The sequence below is a fragment of the Globicephala melas genome, chromosome 4, assembly GCF_963455315.2.
Source record: "Globicephala melas chromosome 4, mGloMel1.2, whole genome shotgun sequence".
In the NCBI taxonomy this organism is placed as follows: domain Eukaryota; kingdom Metazoa; phylum Chordata; class Mammalia; order Artiodactyla; family Delphinidae; genus Globicephala; species Globicephala melas.
The window spans coordinates 93,369,146-93,389,105 of NC_083317.1; the positions used below are offsets into that span (position 1 = coordinate 93,369,146).

The window sequence follows — 19,960 nt, forward strand, 5'->3', positions numbered from 1 at the left end:
GTTCTAGAGTCTATAAAATATATGTTACTCTATAAATGCTTTGAAGCTTAATAAGAGGTAACCAAAACAAAGCATTCTCTCATAGTCTTTAAATATTCTTATACTGTACAAACAGAAAAGCAATGTAGAAGACAAATGGTGTGTTGCTTCTTTTACAGTTTTAGTTTTGGTACCAAAAAAAAAGACCTACTTTCTACATTCTAAACTGTGCCTTATGCTTTGCTTAATATTAGTCTAGTCACATTTATACATTACAAAATCTTCTTCTTCAGTATTTATATATACTGCCTGTTATAGTTTTCCTTCTGTCCTATAAATTTGTTTTTTAAAAAATCTGTCCTTGTTCTTAGGAGTGCCATGATTGCTGACTACATGTTCTGGCTCTGTGGAGGAAGTGAACAGTCTATAAGCAAGCTCATCAAACTATACTGGCAGGTAAAAATTGATGTCCCAACTAGGGAGGAGGAGCCCATTTCATTTTTAGAACCAAAATGAAGGATTGGTGCTTAAAAGACTGCTGAAAAAGTAGCTCTGGGCATATCAATCAGAAGGACACTACTCAGTAGTAATGTATTTATAATGAAGTAGATTTTCTGAGACTAATTTTAAGGGCAAAATTCAAGGTTGTTAACCCTTGGCCCATACTTCAGTTTTACAACCCAATATAAATTTTAGACATCCCAGGAACTACTTTCCCAGGCATGCTACTATAATGACATGATCCTTTAAAAAATGAACACTGTATTTTCATAGATTCTTCTTAATCTATGACTTGTAAAAGCAGATGCTAGAAGTACTACCAATTACATAACAAAGGAAAATACAAAGATCCATTGTATTTGTGGGGTAACGTAGTATTTGAAACACTTAACCAGTACTAAACTGCATATCATCTTTTTTATTTGTTATTCAAAATGGCAGCAAGAAGTCATACCAAAGGTCAATTAGATGTCAAGAGGAGAGTCAGAATTTCTTAGAATTTTTAAAATTTAGAATTTACTAGTTCAGTCTCCTTCGCAACATACAAATCTGTTCTTAACCTATCCTCTCCCCACAAATTGTCAATGACTTTCTGACGAAATATATTCAAAGTGAAGAGCTCACTTATCCCCCAAAAAACAACATCTAATTTGCTAATTATTAAACTGTTTTCCTCATTAAAATAGATTTCTACTCCCTTAAAACTTCCATCAAGTAGTTCCCAGTGAGGCCACATGGACCCAATGGAAACCCACTTCCAAACAAAATATTTTCAAATATTTGAAAATCCAGTACAGACGCTAACTCCCTCCTCCAAATCTTCTCGTCTCCAAACTGTGTGTGGCCTTTTTTTTCTTTGTATTTAAAGATGGTTTAATGTTATTGAACATGAACCTTTTCAACCAACTAGAATAAGATCTGCTAAAACACTAATATGAAAGTGAGAAATAATTGTCAACAGTCGTCTGATACTTCCTGATTTTTCCCACATTTTCACTATTGTGTCTTGGCCCCTAGTTTTCTGTTTCTATATCACATGCTGTCTTCAGTAAACAATAAAGTATTAGGTTTATCATATAAAATTCTCATTAATTTGTATGGTTCTGTCTAAATATTTGGAGCTCAATTTACCTAAAAATAAAGATTTAAATTAGTCCTAATATACTTGACACCTGTAAATTGACCTTAAAGTAGATAAAATTATTATTTCAAAAAATTATTAATTTGCTAATAAGTGCAAGACTTTCCTAGGGGAGTCTGGAACATGCAAAATAGTAGCAGTTGCTTATGTATGTAAGTAAATAGTTGTAAAAAAATTGCTAGATATGAAAAATAAGCAAATAATGTCTATTGCATAGATACAGTAAAAAGAAAAGGGCTTTTTATTAAAGTATTTCAGAGGCTTTTGAAGAAAGGTGGGAAAGGAGTTGAATCTTGAGGGTTAGATGATATTCAGCAGGCCTGGCATTTACTAGTTCGCAAACGAATGTTTGTTTCAATTTATTCATTCATTAAACAAACATATATTGAGTACCTACTGTTTTATCTACATTGAAGTAGGAAAAAATAGATTCAATGTTGGTGCAACCTAAGATAGGTTAAGAGCTTGAAATTTTTGTAAATAAATTTTTGTCTGTTTTCTTTAGCTTTCAAAGAGCATTAATATCCCTATTTTATTTACCTAAAATAAAAATTTTTTACTAAAAAATATCTCCACTTACCAATACGTGCATGTTTGCTACACAAAAAAGGAATAAAAAGAATACTATTATTTTACTATTCTGCATTAATAAAAGTAACAAAAACCTATTTGTCCTTGTATTCTCGTTTTCTCCTTTAATTTGAAGCAACGTGGTATATTGAAAAACGGTCCTCATCTGGAAGTCAGATCTGACTCAGTCCAAGTTCTAACACCAACATCTAACCTAAAACAGGCTAGTCTCTAGAGGCGCTTCAAGTAGAAAATAAGAGGTAACTGGCATAAGACATTTGAGAAGGTCTATGTTTAAAGCCCATCTTAGCTCTAAAACCTCATGTTTTCAGGTATATCCAAATATGATGTCATACACCTACTGAATGGGAGAAAATATTTGCAAATGATATGACTTATGAGGGGTTAATATCCAAAACACATAAACAACTCATACAACTCAACATCAAAAATCAAACAAACTGATTAAAAAATGGGCAGAAGACCTGAATAGACATTTTTCCAAAGAGGACCTGCAGATGGCAAACAGGCACCTGAAAAGATGCTCAACATTGCTAACTATCAGGGAAATGCAAATCAAAACCACAATGAGATATCACCTCGAACCTGTCAGAACAGCCATCATCAAAAAGACCACAAATAGCAAATGTTGGCGAGGATGTGGAGAAAAGGGAACTCTCTGACACTGTTGGTGGGAATGTAAATTGGTGCAGCCACTATGGAAAGCAGTATGGGGGTTTCTCAAAAAACCAAAAATAGAATTACCATATGACCCAGGAATCCCACTCCTGAGTATATATCTGAAAAAAATAAAAACACTAATTTGAAAAGATACATGCACCCCAATGTTCACAGAAGCATTACTCACAATTGCCAAGATATGGAAGCAACCTAAGTGTCCATCAACAGATGAATGGATAAAGAAGATGTGGTGTATATATACATATATATATATATACACACATACATACATGTATACATATATATGTATAAATACATATGTGATGTATACACACACACACACACACACACACAAAATGGAATACTACTCAGCCATAAATAAGAATGAAATTTTGCCATTTGCGACATGGATGGACTTGGAAGGCATTATGCTAAGTGAAATAAGCCAGACAGAGAAAGACAAATATTGTATGATGTCACTTATATGTGGAATCTTAAAAATACAATAAACTGGTGAAGATAACAAAAAAGAAGCAGACTCAGTGATTATCAGTGGGGAGAGGGAAGAGGGGAGGAGAAATATAGGGGTAGGAGATTAAAAGATACAAACTATTATGTATAAAATAAGCTACAAGGATATATTGTATGACACAGGGAATATAGCCAATACTTTATAATAACTATAAATGGAGTACAAGCTTTAAAATTTTTGAATCACTATATCATGCAACTGTAATTTATATAATATTGTACATCAACTATACTTCAATAAAAAAACAAATATGATGTCACAAATTTAAGGAAATTTGTAACATAATTACAAATGTAATTATGTTATGGAAAAAAGTAACATAATTACAAAACACATCCTGCAGATAAGTTCCGTAAACAAAACCCTTCTAACCTGCCTGCCTCAACATCGGCACACCACACCAGTATCTCAATAGTTATATACTTCCTTCTGCTAGCCACCCTCTCCCTGATCTTAATTCAAATGCATACATCTTCCCCCAAACCTTGCTCTAAGTCAAAAGGGGTTTTTGGAACAGTGCCAGAGAGTATGCAGTCCATGCCAACTTTAAAGACAGGGCTGTTCCACTACCCAAACCACCATGGCAATTACACTGTTGAATGTAAGAACGCCCCACACATCACAGATTAGGAATTATGTCTGCATGTACATTTGTAGACATCCATTAAGGCTGAAGAGATAGGGGCTATTTTCCCTACTTTTGTAAGTGGAGAAGTTACTATATATCTGCCTTTCAACCACATAAAATCCCTACCACCCTGGTCAGTTATTCTCTTAGAGATGTTAAACAGGAAATGGAAATTTTCAGAATGTAAAAATTTAAGAACAAGTCTACACCTACTTTCACAGATCGTTGACTTACAATCTGTTAGATGCAGAAGAACAGACCTTTGCCTTGGTGAGCTCAAGAACACCTTTTAATTGCATTAGGAATACTTTTCATGTCAGCAACTCAGCAAGGAAAAAAGGCATAAAGCTCTACACTATATGACAGCTCATACTGGGATGTATCACTTTCATTAAAAGTGTTTGCACCCGTTATTCTATAATAGTATCACCTCTTCAGAGCTAGAGAGAGTTGGAAATACCTTGTCACACCGTACCTGCATTCATACTTCTACAACCTGATACTCATCCTCTGTTATCAGCCAGCCTTCTCTTCTCAAACACCCCCAGACCTCATCACAATTCTGAACTAATTAGCAAAATGGGAAGTCCCTAGTCAGGCTGGGAATTAGCCATTTTGAAGCAGCGACTCTTGTGTATTTATATATTGTTCCTAAAGTAATAAAATTATTCCAAGAAGAACTTCAGAGTAAACTCTAGTCTACCTCCCAAGCCCCCTGACCCTTAGATCCAAGGATAGATTTAATAGCATCGGGAACTGAGCTAGATTTAATAGCATCAGGAAATGTAAAAACAAACAAGCCTTCCTCTTCCACTCCTGTTTTCTTGCCTTCGTTTTCAGCCACGCTCTCAGACACGTGAGTTATCTGCTGTGCAGCTTTATCTCCTGCAAAGTGAGGAACAGAGCCAACTCTGGTCTGCATCACTCAGCAAAGCGGAGTGAGAAAAGGTGATAACAGCTACTTTTGTTTCAGTACTCCCATGAAACGAGTACAGAGGAACCCCACTAAACAGGGGCAAGCTGCCTGATCAGTTCATTCCCCATCTTGACTGTTCATTTTAAATTTTCTTTCTTTCTTTCTTTCTTTCTTCCTTCCTTCCTTTCTTTCTTCCTTCCTTCCTTTCCTTCCTTCCTCTCTCTCTCTTTCTTTCTTTCGAGTCATAAACCCCTCTGAGAATCTGATTCAACTGATAAGCATCCACTTAAAAACAATACTCATAAACACATACACAGAAAAAAATGTGCTATTATTTATCTCATTGCATTGGAAATTGATCTAAACATAGTTAACAAAACAGCATTGACAAGGAATTATGGCTTTCTCACACTTGTGAGAAGGTTGTACACTTTTTCAGGAATAAGAAACTGAAATAACATATTTGACATTGCATCAATGTCAATGTTTCATTTAATAGCAATAAGAGGTAAAATTCTGATTCACAAAGTCTGATAGCAAATGGAGTCAGAGCTCCTGTAGCTCACAATATCTCACATGGGCCATGTGTCAAGAAATACCAAAATTCATATTACATCATTTCCTTTGTCCTCAAGTCAATGAGCTTATCTTTGTTAACTTCATATTATCAAGGCTATCTATGTCAGCAATTTGTTTCCATTCTAAAGTCATCTGGACAAAAAATGACCTTCATACGACATAAGCCATTTGCAGAGTGTCTGTAGATTTTTGTCTCTAGAAACTCTCCAGACTTTATCAGTCTCACCTCCAATATTAGAAAATCCAGATTTCTGTCTGACTCCAGCAACCTCATTCAGAATAGCAGCTCGACCAAAAAAACTCATCATTCTTCAGCAGTATCTCTAATAGTAAATTCAGCATTTTGATCAAAAGATTTCCCTCATTTATGTAACTAAGATATGAGCCGTTATAAAGCTAGTCCTGGAATGAACTTCTCACATCCAATTTGTTCTAAGAAGGGGTTTCTTTTCTCTTAAAAAAAAAAGTTAAAAGGAGTAACCAAACCAAATATCTCCTAAATCTCTTCCCTGGATTGCCAACACACTTCTCTAGCAGGAAAGAACCTCATGGTGTGCTCTTATATCTTGACAAAGATTTACTGAAAAGGCAATGATTTGAGTTCTTGGCTCTGAGGAAGTTGAAGACTTTCACAGCAGTAGAAGGACCTCTTCGGGGATTGTTGGAAGGGCTGTTGACTCTAACACGGGCCCATGTAAAAAGCCTGACATGTGGAGCATCTTTCCTTAGTGAAGCAGCAGAGGCTGAGGAAGTGCCAACTTCTCGGGTCCTCCATCTGTGCAGAGAATACCAAGACTTCCCATCCAATTCAAGTTGTACTTGGCATTGAAATTGTGCACCATCTTAAAGATATCAATGGCCTAAATGGTTTCCAAGGTGGGCTCACCAAAAAGAAATATTTTTTGGTGTAATCAGTCTACTTTCAAGGGACAAAATCAGGAGTTGGCTGCCCTGAGAGACAAAAGATTTTCCCCAGGCACATGCTTGAGGAAGATGGTGCACAGTTTGTGGTCCCCTAAAGCACTTCCATGGCTTTCGGGGGTTCACAGACCATAGGATAAGACACTTGCACTACTCCTTCTCTTTCCAACAGCCCTTTTTCACTTTGGTATTGGGCCTAACAGGAGACATTTACTGCTTCCAGCACTCAAAGCAAAAAATAGCACCCAGAATGTTAGTGTCATATAGTGCCTCCTCAGACTGCACTGTAGACATTCAAGCTTGAAACCTTTCCAATCCAGTGTCTCCAGACTCCTCTTAAGTTAGTGGATAGCCTTCTTCTTGACTTTCAGATTGTATTTGTCATTCATACTCATTCAGCACATATTTATCAAGTACTTATTAGTGACCACGTGTTAAGCACGGTGCTATGTGTTGGATATACAGCAGTGAAAGAAAGAGACATCACCCTGTCTTCAAAAGCACATATTCTAGTGCAAAATACTTACCAAGAAAAACAACTGGGACTTAAAGGAGACATCACTTCTTAATCTGTTTTTCTTCCACAATACCGTCAAAGTACCAAAAACCATCATGGTTTGACATGAAACTCAAACCAATAAAATTGAGAATATTTTGGTATAGTTGTTTTGTTTGCAATTTAAAAATTCAGTGCTTATGTTAATTCAACAAGTATTTGTGTGTGTGTGTGTGTGTGTGTGTTTTAAGTTCAGAAATGCAGACAACCTTTGTGCTTTAGTTGAGTTGGGGATTCATAGGAATATTTGGAGAAGGTTACAGTTTTCCAAGAGTCTTTTGTCTCACTGGTCTCTGTGCTCACAGGTGTCTTCATGCAAATTCTAAGGTCTTAGCTATTAGCTTCTTCTTTCAGAAGTGGTGATCAAGGTAGCAGCAAGCTAAAGGCTTTCTCTGCACTAACCAGAGAATGATGTAGGCTACCTTAACACTGAACAGAAGTTGACCTCTTAGACTTAACTTTACTATCCAGTTCTTTGTTTTTCTTCTTGATATTGCAAAATCATCCCAATATTAGTCATTTACCTGGTAAAAAGTTATGATATCTCAACCTTAGAATAAAAATAAAATCTTTAATATGAAATTACAGGCAAAGTAAGGTCCAGGAACCACAAAATGTTTATTACCTTTAACAAAACACCTACATATTCTGGAGAAGAAAAAATGTGTTCTCTCTAAAGATTTTCTTCTTGTGAAAATTTTTTCCACAGAAGGAACAAAATAGAAATACCATATGAGCATTTCTCTTAAATGGCCTGTACTTACAGTTTATTTATTTATTTAGCCTGTCAGACACAGAGTTTATAAAATATTTGGACAAGGCGTGCCTGAGTACAATCTAGGGCTTATAGTATTTGATTTTTGTTGTTTTATATATATATATTTATATATAGATAGATAGATAAATATATTCAATAAAGCCTTTATTGAATTTGTTACAATATTGCTTCTGTTTTATGTTTTGGTATTTTGGGCTGCAAGGCATGTGGGATCTTAGCTCCCCGACCAGGGATCAAACCAGCACCCCCAGCACTGGAAGGCAAAGTCTTAACCATTGGACCACCAGGGAAGTCCCTAGGGCTTACAGTATTTGGAGTAGATATAATTTGAGAAACACCAAAGCTACTAACCTAAAAATATTTTCCCTATCAATTGCCATATATTATGCTTAAATTCCCACCATTTGGCATTAAGTGTCTAGTCATCCCCAAGTAATATGAAAAAGAAATTTTATCTAGAAGTGCTTAACTCATTAATGGGTGACCCCTAGACACAGTTGTGGGAATTAGTTTGAGACTTTCCTCATTTCTTTGGAAACATGAAAACAGAATCCTGAAGGAAAAAATGCGGAAGGAAAGGTAAGCTCTGATGAGGAAAGGTGACAACGTTCTGGAATATAGGGAATGTAGACTGAGCAGAGGGATCTTATGGAAGCAATGGATATCTGTGCTTCACTCTATGAAGGAAAGGAAGCAAAAGGAAACAGGCAATATAGAGCAGTAGAATGAAGTCAAACCTCAGATCCACAAGATATAACTTCTAGTTCCAATGCTAGGATTCAATTGTGGGTAAATCACTTCATTTCTGTATTAGTCAGCTACTGATACAATAATGCTGTATAACAAATCACTCTAAAACTCAGTGACTTATAATAATCATCAGGTTAACTTGGGTTTGACTGATCTAGGTTGGTCTTGGCTGGGCGTGGTTAGGCTTAGCTCTAAGCTGCAAAGAGGCCCAAGTGTGATCCACATGTCTCTCATCCTCCTTAGACCAATGGCTACCTGATGTCTGTTCTTCTTATGGCAAAATGCAGGATTCTAAGAGAGAAAGAAAAACCACAGAAGCACATTTCAAGCCTCTGCTCATACCATGCCTGAAACATTCCATTAGCCAAAGAAAAGCATGTGGTCAAGCCCAAGGACATAAATTCTTCCGCTTACTGCAAAGCCATGACAAAGCTATTGATATGATATTGCTATAGGGAGGGGGGAAATTGAGACCAGCAATGCAATCTACCACAACTGCTCTAGACTTTAGTTTCTGCTGCTATATGAGGAGGAAGCTGGCTTAGGTAAATGGTTCTCAAACACTGGTCCAGCTGCATCAGAGGCACTTGGGAAAACATTTGAAGTATTAGATCCTTAGAGTTGGGTACGGTCCTGAAAATCATATTTGCCTACTGACCCCCTACTAGGTGACTCCACTGCATAGTCATGTGCTAGATGGTCTCTAAGACCATTTATAATTATTTTAAAATTAATAACCAGCTTAGCCTACCATAGAGTTTATGTAGGGCTTCCCTAGGTGCAAAGGTAGAATGGCAGATGACCTGCACAGGTGATGCTGCCTACCCGACAATGTAACTGATATAATCCATAAGCCCCCGATTCTTCCCTCCCTCAGTCTTTCTACTATATATAGATGCCTCCAGTAAATGAGGCAAACTGTGCTTCCCATTTCTAAAGATCAACAACTGCTCTCTCCCTCTCACCATGATGTCAGTCAGGTTTTCTTGCCCACGTCCCATCCTGAAAGCAGACTCCTTGGCTGCATCAGGATCCTTTCCCACATTCAATGTTACATCTGGACAACAATGGGTACTGCAATATTTTTTAGTCACTTGCCTACAAAGAGATTTGTCCATTAAGCTAGGCAATATTAAAGTTCTCATTTTATGAATTCTCCTACTTTTTAGTTAGAAGACAGGCTAAAGAGGAAGTGTCCAAATTGAGATGAGAGGTAAAAGAGAGCTTCTTTTCCTAGGTCTTAGATAAATGTAGAAATGAATTTCTCATCTAATTATTCATTCCTGTTTATATATTCTTTAATGATATGTTTCTATGGTTACCAGCGTTGTTAAATGCTGCCTGTGTTTCATTTTGCTTTGATGCTATTTGAGGTAGTATGCCAGTAAAAGAGGTTCACTTTTAAATGAAAGATGTAATTGAGGCATGTATTTGATCCAAGGTTGCGTGTTCCCGTGAAGGAGATAGTGACCGTGACATTATTTTCTGTTTGTATAGTTTTGCATAGTTTTTCTGTTGATGTTCTGTGAGTGTCCCAGGGACTAGGAAGGAAGAAAGGAAGTAAGGAAAGAAAGGAAGGAGGAAGACAGGGAGGGAGGGATGGAGGAAGGAGCCTCAACCATACACATATTAAACTCATGCCTACATATCAGTACTATATATTTGATGGCATTGATTTGACCAGACTGTCAAGTAGGTAAGGTTGCTTTATACCTGCTCCATCCCCCCCTTCTCCCCACACTGTCCCTCCTCCTCAGTCCCACATGTACATGTGAAGAGGCAAAGCCTTCTTTGAAAAATGAGTCAAACACTCAAATACTTTACCTCAGTGTGAATTCTAGTCAAAGTGCCACCTTTTCGGAGGTGGTCTGCCTTTAAAACCCTAATTCTCACTGAGAAAAAAAAGGCTTTGTGTCCTGCTAAAACAAGTCAGGCATCCTGATCATACAAGAATGTGGAGACAGGGGCTTCCCTGGTGGCGCAGTGGTTGAGAGTCCGCCTGCCGATGCAGGGGACAGGGGTTCGTGCCCCGGTCCGGGAAGATCCCACATGCCGCGGAGCGGCTGGGCCCGTGGGACATGGACGCTGAGCCTGCGCGTCCGGAGTCTGTGCTCCACAACGGGAGAGGTCACAACAGTGAGAGGCCCGCGAATGTGGAGTGGAGACAGAGCCTCGGAATGTGCCCTGCAGGGGGCAGCACACTTCACCTGTACATCAGCCCTATCTATCTGCAAGTTGGTAATTCAAGCTCCTTCGAAAAGAGTGACATCATACCAAGCAAGAAAATTAATCCTCAGCCACTCCCGAAGAAATATTTACTTAGTACTCTTCTTCAGAAATGTGTGTGTGTGTGTGTGTGTGTGTGTGTGTGTGTGTGTGTGTGTCTTTTTCATGGTGCTGGTTTGCTTTTACAGTAATATCCATAGGTGATTAAACAGAGTCAGCTTTTCCTTTTTTTTCCCTCCTAAAAAGTTTTTTGGGTTTCCGAAAGTTCTTATTGGAGAAAAAAAAAAGTAACCTCTAAATTTCTTTTCATTTTCCTTCATTTGAGAATGATGTGGGTTTCAGAAATCTAAGGCAATTTGGGCCTTCTTTTACCTGAACAAATTTAGGTATAACTATTTGATTCCCCGAAGCCCTGTGGCTATTCTGCTCAGTTGCCATGAGGTTATTTTATTTATTGATACATAGAGGCTGTGCCTTCCAGTTCAAATTTGTGAACATGTTGACTCCTTCTTTGTTTTTGTTTGCATCCGAAAATCAAAAATTGTTATGAGCAAAACCAAATTTAGAGGGGTTTGTGGTTATCTTTCATATTTCCCACAGATACTTATGGCTTATTGACTTACAAGCTTGCTGATAAATTGAGGTCACATTTTTTTAGCAGTTGGAGATGTGGAATAACTATTCCATGAAATTATTAAATTTTTTAAGCTGTGTTCACCCAGGTATAAGATAATCTGTGAAGCTCAAAGCTTTTAACGTTTTTATTTATATTCAGCCATCTTTTTGATGGTACTGCACACCAATTAAAAGTAAATTCTCCTCTTTTCTTGAAGTCATATGATTGTATTTTCCTCACTGATTTTTTTTCTAATAGATCTTTATTGGAGTATAATTGCTTCACAATACTGTGTTAGTTTCTGTGGTACAACAAAGTGAATCAGTTATATGTATACATATATCCCTATATCCCATCCCTCTTGAGCCTCCCTCCCACCCTCCCTATCCCACCCCTCTAGGTGGTCACAGAGCACCAAGCTGATCTCCCTGTGCTACGCAGCTGCTTCCCACTAGCTATCTATTTTACATTTGGTAGTGTATATATGTCAATGCTACTCTCACTTCACCCCAGCTTCCCCCTTCCCCACCGTGTCCTCAAGTCCATTCTCTATGTCTATGTCTTTATTCCTGCCCTGCCACTAGGTTCATCAGTACCTTTTTTTTTTTTTTTTAGATTCCATATATATGTGTGAGCATATGGTATTTATTTTTCTCTTTCTGACTTACTTCACTCTGTATGACAGACTCTAGGTCCATCCACCTCACTACAAATAACTCAGTTTCGTTTCTTTGTATGGCTGAGTAATATTCCATTGTATATATGTGCCACATCTTCTTTATCCATTCATCTGTTGATGGACATTTAGGTTGCGTCCACATCCTGGCTATTGTAAATAGTGCTGCAATGAATATTGGGGTACATGTCTCTTTTTGAATTATGGTTTTCTCAGGGTATATGCCCAGTAGTGGGATCGCTGGGTCATATGGTAGTTCTATTTTTAGTTTTTTAAGGAACCTCCATACTGTTCTCCATAGTGGCTGTATCAATTTACATTCCTACCAACAGTGCAGGAGGGTTCCTTTTTCACCACACCCTTTCCAGCATTTATTGTTTCTAGATTTTTTGATAATGGCCATTCTGACCAGTGTGAGGTGATTCTCACTGAGGTTTTCTCATCTGTAACGTGAGATAATAATGCTTGTTTTCCAGTGTTGCCTTAACAAATAAACAGAATTTATTTACAGCACTTAGCCAATGTCCAGTGAACACACTATTAATAAATGAGTTTTCCAGATTTATCAATGAATTAAACAAAATCTACATAGGTAGAGTGCAAGAGCAGGTTGCTCTCTGGTGAGAGTCAGTTCATACAACCTATGTCTTGTCTTCATATTAAACATCCTAGGATTCTTTCAACTTCTTCTACAATATACATTTTTTTCAAGGGCAACCTTGACTTTTCCACTCAAAGTTGTCTTGCATAGCAGCCCGAGAGATAAAACAAATTCTTGGTAGAAAAAGCAGTACAAGCCTGGGAACCCAGTTCTTGTCCCAATCTTACCATGCTGTGGGTGCCAGCCATCCATACCCTAAGACCAGCAGTCAAGAAATACAATCAAGGACTTCCCTGGTGGTCCAGTGGTAAAGAATCCACCTTCCAATGCAGGTGACATGGGTTCCATCCCTGGTCAGGGAACTAGGTTCCCACATGCCACAGGGCAGCTAAGCCTGCACGCCACAACTACTGACCTCGTGCGCCTCAATGAGAGAGCCCGCATGCTGAAAACTACAGAGCCCATGCACCCTGGAGCCTGCACGCCACAACTAGAGAAGAGACAACCCGCACGCCACAACTAGAGAGAACCCCGTGCGCCACAAGGAAAGATCCCGCATGCCTCAACGAAGATCCTGCATGCAGCAGTTAAGACCCGATGCAGCCAAAAAATAAAAATAAAAAATAAATAAGTAAAATATAAAGGAAAAAGAAATACAATCAGAAAACAACATACATACAGTTAGCAAAAGGAATACCTACTTTCAGATAACTAAACAAAGTATAGAGATGAAACACGCAACAACCACAACAAAAAGGGTCCTAAACTGTGTTGGCATTTACCACTGAACACGGGCTAAAGCTTGTTAGTAATACCCAGTTGTGCTTATGAAATAATTACTGGTTATACAGCTATGTATTCCTGATACCTTTTGGTGATTCATTTTAAGTCATCAAGAATAAAAGCTCTGTGGCATCCTAAAGAGTCTGGAGGCTGCTGAAACCCATACTTGTAGCTCTGAGTTTCTATCAGCTAGTGTTTCTCCAATGTGCAAGCAGAAAATTATTCAGGGTCTTTAGAACAAGAACATATTTTATATTCTATTTCCAAATTATATGTGCTTTGCCATTAAATAAGTTAGACCAACCCAAGCACATTATTAACTTCCCACATCAAGAAGCCTTTCATTTAATTTCTGTAAATGTTTCTCTTTGAGAGAGGCATGCTAATTGATAGCATATCCTAAATCTTACGAGTGGCTGGTGGACAAAACAGTCTCATTATGGCCAGTAGGAGTGAAGGATCAATATTCTCTTTTGTGTTAGGACTGTTGTTGTGAAGAGGATCTTGACCTGGTTTAGTTTGATGTGGTCCATTTGTTTCTTTGTTAGCATTAGAGTCAAATTCTCCTTGTCTCTGAAGACAGGAATTAGACAGTCATGAAAAAAGAAAATGGAAACTAATACTTGATCTTATACTTCTAGGAAACAATCTAATTACAAAGACATGAAAATTCTCTCAGTGTAAGAGAAAGCATTGGTTCAAGAGACTTGTGTTCTTGTCTTGCTTCCATCTCTAATTTTGTGACCTCAAGTGAGTCACCAGAACTAACAAGCCTCAGTTTCCTTGATTATAAAGTTGAGTGATTTTAAAATAATACCTTAGGTCCCTTCTATCTCTTTAGTTCCATGCTGAAGGGGCATGGAAATAAAATCCTGCTACAAAATCTAAATTATTAAAAATTAATACAGGGTAAATTTTGGGCATTAAATGCTGAAGTTATTCAGCTAATGGAAGCATCATATATAATCAAAACCTTATTAGCCCTAACCCGACTGGCGAGTGAACAGTGGAGTACGTACACACACACACACACACACACACACACACACACACACACAATATGTGGTATATATATATGTTCTAAAATTCTATAATACTCTATACACTGCAAAACTAAGATAAATTAAATACTTTAGAAATTAAAATGGTATATATTGTGACTTTTAAACAGGACAGGTTGCAAAGTAGAGAATTCAAAACAGCTATATAAAAATTTGCTTACCTTCGTACAAGTAACCTGTCCATAGAATATTTGGTAATTTTCATAAAAAGCAAATAAAATTTTAAATACCTTGATTTACACTGCATGACAATATTTATAACTTTCATATCACTGGGCTAATAAATGCAATGGAAAAGCTGCCAAATATTCCTTTATATTAGAAAAATATGGAACTTACAGTCAAGGTTGTTTAATAAAAGAGCGCTCATAAACCCAAGGAAATATTTCAGCATTAAAATGTTGATTATCACGGCAGGGACAAACAATTATTACGTATTTTATTCCAAAATATCACTATATTAATAAAATTATCATAACAGTGTCAATCCAGGCTATTTCATAAATGATACTATGAAGATGTTTACAGGTAAGTCTCAAAGTAAGATACTCCGTTCCTTAGGAAAATCTGCTCTTTAGGTTAAATCTAAATTTCAAGAAAATCGAAATCTTTCTAATTAAATCCACATATATTCAAAGGGATTAGGTTTGAAAAATATTGCTCAAAAATTTTATTTTTCCATTTTCTAGAAAATTCTAGGTATCATTCAAATTTTCATCATTATTAATATAATAACAAAGAGCCATATTAAACACTAAGGGCTAAAGGTTCCCATTCAATCATTTATAGCTTTCAAGTATAGCACTGCTTCCTTTGAATCTAATAATGTCAATTCTGAAGATAAAACAACACAGTCATATTCGTCCACTAGGAATACTTACTTAGATGGACTTCAGGAGGATTAAAGGGTAGGAGATATAAAAAAATTTATCACACTGCTAAATGAAAAGTTATTTTATCTCAAAGTAGCTTTTCTTTCTTTATTTTTTTTTATAACACATAAGGCTTAGTAGAAAAAACAATGGATTATGAGAGATTCCAATTTTCCTTTATTATTGTATATTAGAGTAGACTAATTACTACAACAAACAACTCCAAAATTTCAGTAATTTAAAACAATAAACGTTGATTTCTCACTCACAGTATAGTCCAGTGTGGGTGTTCCTGGTTGGTTCTCCTCCAGTCAGCAACAGGAGAACCCATACTCCTTCCATCCTGCAGCTCAATCTTCCTCCACATCCTGGGAGTCTTCCTCTCTAGGCAGTTGATAAGGAAAGAAAATAGAAGAGGTTTCTATTCTAAGCAGGGTTTTATGGACTAAGCCTGGAAAGAGTAACATTCCTGCCTACAAATTGGCCTTCACTCAGCCACATGGCCACACCTAACTGCAAGGGAAACTGCCTAACCACGTGTACAGGATATATATGTGTGAGAGTGTGTGTGTGTGTGTGTGTATATATACATATACACACACACACACACATATATATATTATAAAATTGTTCTAAAATTCTGTAGTACTCGCATATACTGCAAAACTAAATTAAATACTTCAGAATTTAAAATTGTATTTATTATGACTGTTTTTAAACAGGAGGGTAAAGCCCAGGAGGTAAAAAGATAATTTTCCAAAGAGAAAGTGAAATATAATATTCGAGACCCTAATTCTAAATTCCATAAAATTAAAAAGCTGTTAATCCTCAGAAAAGTCACTTATGCCTCTCCAAGTCACTTAAGTCATCTGCAATTCAGTGAATCGAGCTGGAAAATTCCCAAGGTTGCTTCCAGATCTAATCTTGTAAGTAAAGCAATTTACTGCAATTATGGTCAACCCAGATACTGGGAGCATTAAAGGAATAATTTGATAATAATATATAATAATTTTATCACATTTTCTAATTAGTAATAACAGGAATTCTACTTACTGATTCACCATCATTGGACACATTGTTAAAAGTTACAATTTATCCAAATCCTCCAGCAAAAAGATAGGGGAAAAAATATCATGATCCTGTCATCCTGGAAATGTTTGAGGTTTATGGTTACTGCAAGATTTATCCTGAGAACTTTGGGTGCTCTTAAAAATTCACCAGGAAGAATCAAGCCCCTTGGTTTAGAAGGAGACAAATTTTGTTTCTTTTCTCTTTTGCTAGTCATCTTTTCCCTCTACTTTGCTTTTCCTTTACTCTTAATGGCCTGTCTCTCCCAGTCTTTCCTGGTTTACAATTATCCTAGGCAAGTTGATTTCTGAGGTAGCAAAGGGCTCTTTTTTGCTTAGCTGAAGTATAAGGAGAAATTATTATGTTACTGTTTGTAGAGGAAATGAGCTGCCCACAGACACTCTTGGTTTATGTAACTATAAGCTTTAAAACTTGCTAACAGGAGGATAACAGAGAGTTAGTAGGACTTGCAAATGTAAACACCTAATTTCAAAGCTCTTTTTTGTGTAGCAGCAAAGAAAGCATAATTAATAGCAATGTACACTTAACAACAGGACACCTGGACTGATTGTTTTCCCCATTCTCTGCACATGTGCAACATTTATTGACACCGGAGAAACTCACACATTGGGAAAGAATGACTCAGTTGCAGAAAATTTTTGTCAAGTTAAAAACTATCATTTGAAATCTGCCTTCATTTTCAGTGAAGCTTACTTTTTTACAAGCTGCAATTTCTCATCTGTTCTCTTTATTTTCAAAGATTTCCAAAAGAAAATCTTTGACTGATAGTAAAAAGTAAATTAAAACTTATATTTTAATATCTATCATTCTTACAAAATATCTCAGTTTTTAAAAATCTTTAAATTTAAAATCTTCAATTTGCACATATTAGACTGTTCATGCATCATTTAAAATCTACAAACAACAAATACTGGAGGGGGTGTGGAGGAAAGGGAATCCTCCTACACTGTTGGTGGAAACATAAATTGGTGGAAAACAGTATGGAGGTTCCTCAAAAAACGAAAAATAAAGTTGCCATATGATCCAGCAATCCCACTCCTGGGCATACATCCACACAAAACTATAATTCAAAAAGACACATGCACCCCTATGTTCACAGCAGCACTATTCACAATAGCCAAGACATGGAAACAACCTAAATGTCCACCAACAGATGAATGGATAAAGAAGATGTGGTACATACATACAATGGAATACTACTCAGCCATAAAAAAGAATGAAATAATGCCATTTGCAGCAACATGGAGGGTCCTAGAGATTATCATACTAAGTGAAGTAAGTCAGAAAGAGAAAGACAAATACCATATGATATCACTTATATGTGAAATCTAAAATATGACACAAATGAACTTATCTACAAAACAGAAACAAACTCACAGACATAGAGAACACACTAGTGGTTGCCAGGACGAGGGGGTTGTGGGGAGAGATGGACTGGGAGTTTGGAATTAGCAGGCACAAACTATTACACTTGATCTTAGCCAAAAGGCCGAGAAGCGATAGGCACAAACTATTATATATAGAATGGATAAACAGCAAGGTCCTACTGTACAGCACAGGGAACTATATTCAATATCCTGTGATAAACCACAGCGGAAAAGAGTATGAAAAAAATGTGTGTATATATATACATATATATATATATATGTATAACTGAATCACTTTGCTGTACAGCAGAAATTAACACAACATTGTAAATCAACTATACTTCAATAAAATACATTTTTTAAAAAATGGACATAGATTGCTCATGAAAGACAAGTCCAATTCTAAATTATCAAATTATTACCATCACAAAATGAAAACCTGATATTTTGGTGTCCAACCAAAAACAGTCAAAAATTCCCACTATTTTAAATAATAATAATTATAATATTTATAATTAGTTATAATATTTTAAAGCTAAATTTTTTCTAGATTGCTTCACAAATGAGTCATTCAATAATGTACCAGAAATGTTATATATCTGTATATTTATATTTAAAATATAATTTAAAAGTTTAAATATGTATATTTAAAATTATATCACAACATTTCTTCTTGGGGCTCTAATAATTTCCTCTGAGAAAGTATCTCCGTTGAAAGTTCAATTCTTATCCTTGCATACACACTCTGCTCACTCACCCACTTCCTTACTCATCTTCAAGATGGAGGGCAGAAGCCACAAAAGAACCCCATTTCTACTGGCTCTGAGTGGGGAGCTCTAGAGGGAGGCCATGCTCTAGCACACACCCTCCTGAGTAGAGAGCCCTGTGAAAGCCTGAATGCCATGCCCTGAACATCAAGCCAAGAGCACAATGCCTTAAACAAGCAGATCAAGCTGCCACACACTTCAGCCACTTGCTAAAAAACAAAGACTAGTGTAGGCTCTTGGGCACGAGTTTTCCTGTCCTGCTGTGTGATGGCTTAGCAAAGCTACCCTGCCAGCAGTTACTTAAGCTGCCAGCAGTTGAAAAAGAAATGGGATGGAGAGAGAGTTTTCTTCTGTCCTGGCCTTACTGGCATACTGTTAATACCTTTCTGGAAGCAAACTAGAGGATTAAATACCTTCACTAAATTTTTTGATCCAGAATTTAAAGCAATATATCTTCAACAAGATATTCAGAGACACCACAAGGAAAGCTATTTGGATGTTAGGAAGTGTTATGGGCTGAATCACGTCCCCCCGCAAAATTCACATGCTCAAGTCCTAACCCCAGGCTGTAGATTGTGACTGTATTTGCACATAGGGTCTTTAAAGAGGTAATTAAGTTAAATTAGGTCTTTAAGTGGGATTTAATCCAATATGACTGGTGTTCTTATAAGAAGAGGAGATTAGAATACAGACACACCCAGAGGGAAACCCATGTGAAGACACAGAAGAAGGTACCTGGCCATCTACAAGCCAAGGAGAGAGGCCTAAGAAGAACTCAACCCTGCAGACACCTGGATCTCAGACTTCTAGGCTCTGGAACTAGGAGAAAATAAATTTCTGTTATTTAAGCCACCCAGTCTGTGAAACTTTGTTAGGACAGCCCTAGCAAACTCATACAGGAACTAACAGCTTACAAAAGGCAGTAAAGTCAGATCAAGACCTTAGATCTGAGGTCTAGAACAGCTCCCTTCTTCGGCACCTCACTCCACACAAATCCAGGTACAGCTACTTACTTTTTTGGTCTGGACAGGCCATCCCAGGATTGGTTCCAGCAATAAACGTATTCTAGCATATTCCACGTTCCAGCAATGAACAATGAAGCAAGGACCAAGCTGGAGAAAACATTCTTCTACTCAATATAAAGGATCTTTACTTTCTTTTGGAGGACCAGAACCTGGTACCTAAACAGCTTGAGTTCTTAATCCACGTCTCTGAATTCCAGACCTGCTGCCTGCATTGCCACTGTTGGCCTTTCACAGTAGCATCCAGGCCTCAGCACCCAGACCTGCTGCACCCTCAGAATCCACTGCTACATAATCCATGGCTACTTCCATCTAAGTGCTGGCTCCGGGTTTGGCATCACAATCATA

General features: G+C 37.1%; 1 protein-coding gene across 1 annotated transcript in view; it reads left to right on the plus strand.

Moving 5' to 3' along the window:
• Positions 1-19,960, plus strand: part of SPATA16 (spermatogenesis associated 16) — a 228,118-nt gene that overhangs the window by 139,726 nt on the left and 68,432 nt on the right. The window contains exon 4 of the mRNA XM_030863342.2: positions 351-435. Coding sequence (XP_030719202.1) covers positions 351-435 — 85 coding nt within the window. The remainder of the gene's footprint in view (positions 1-350; positions 436-19,960) is intronic.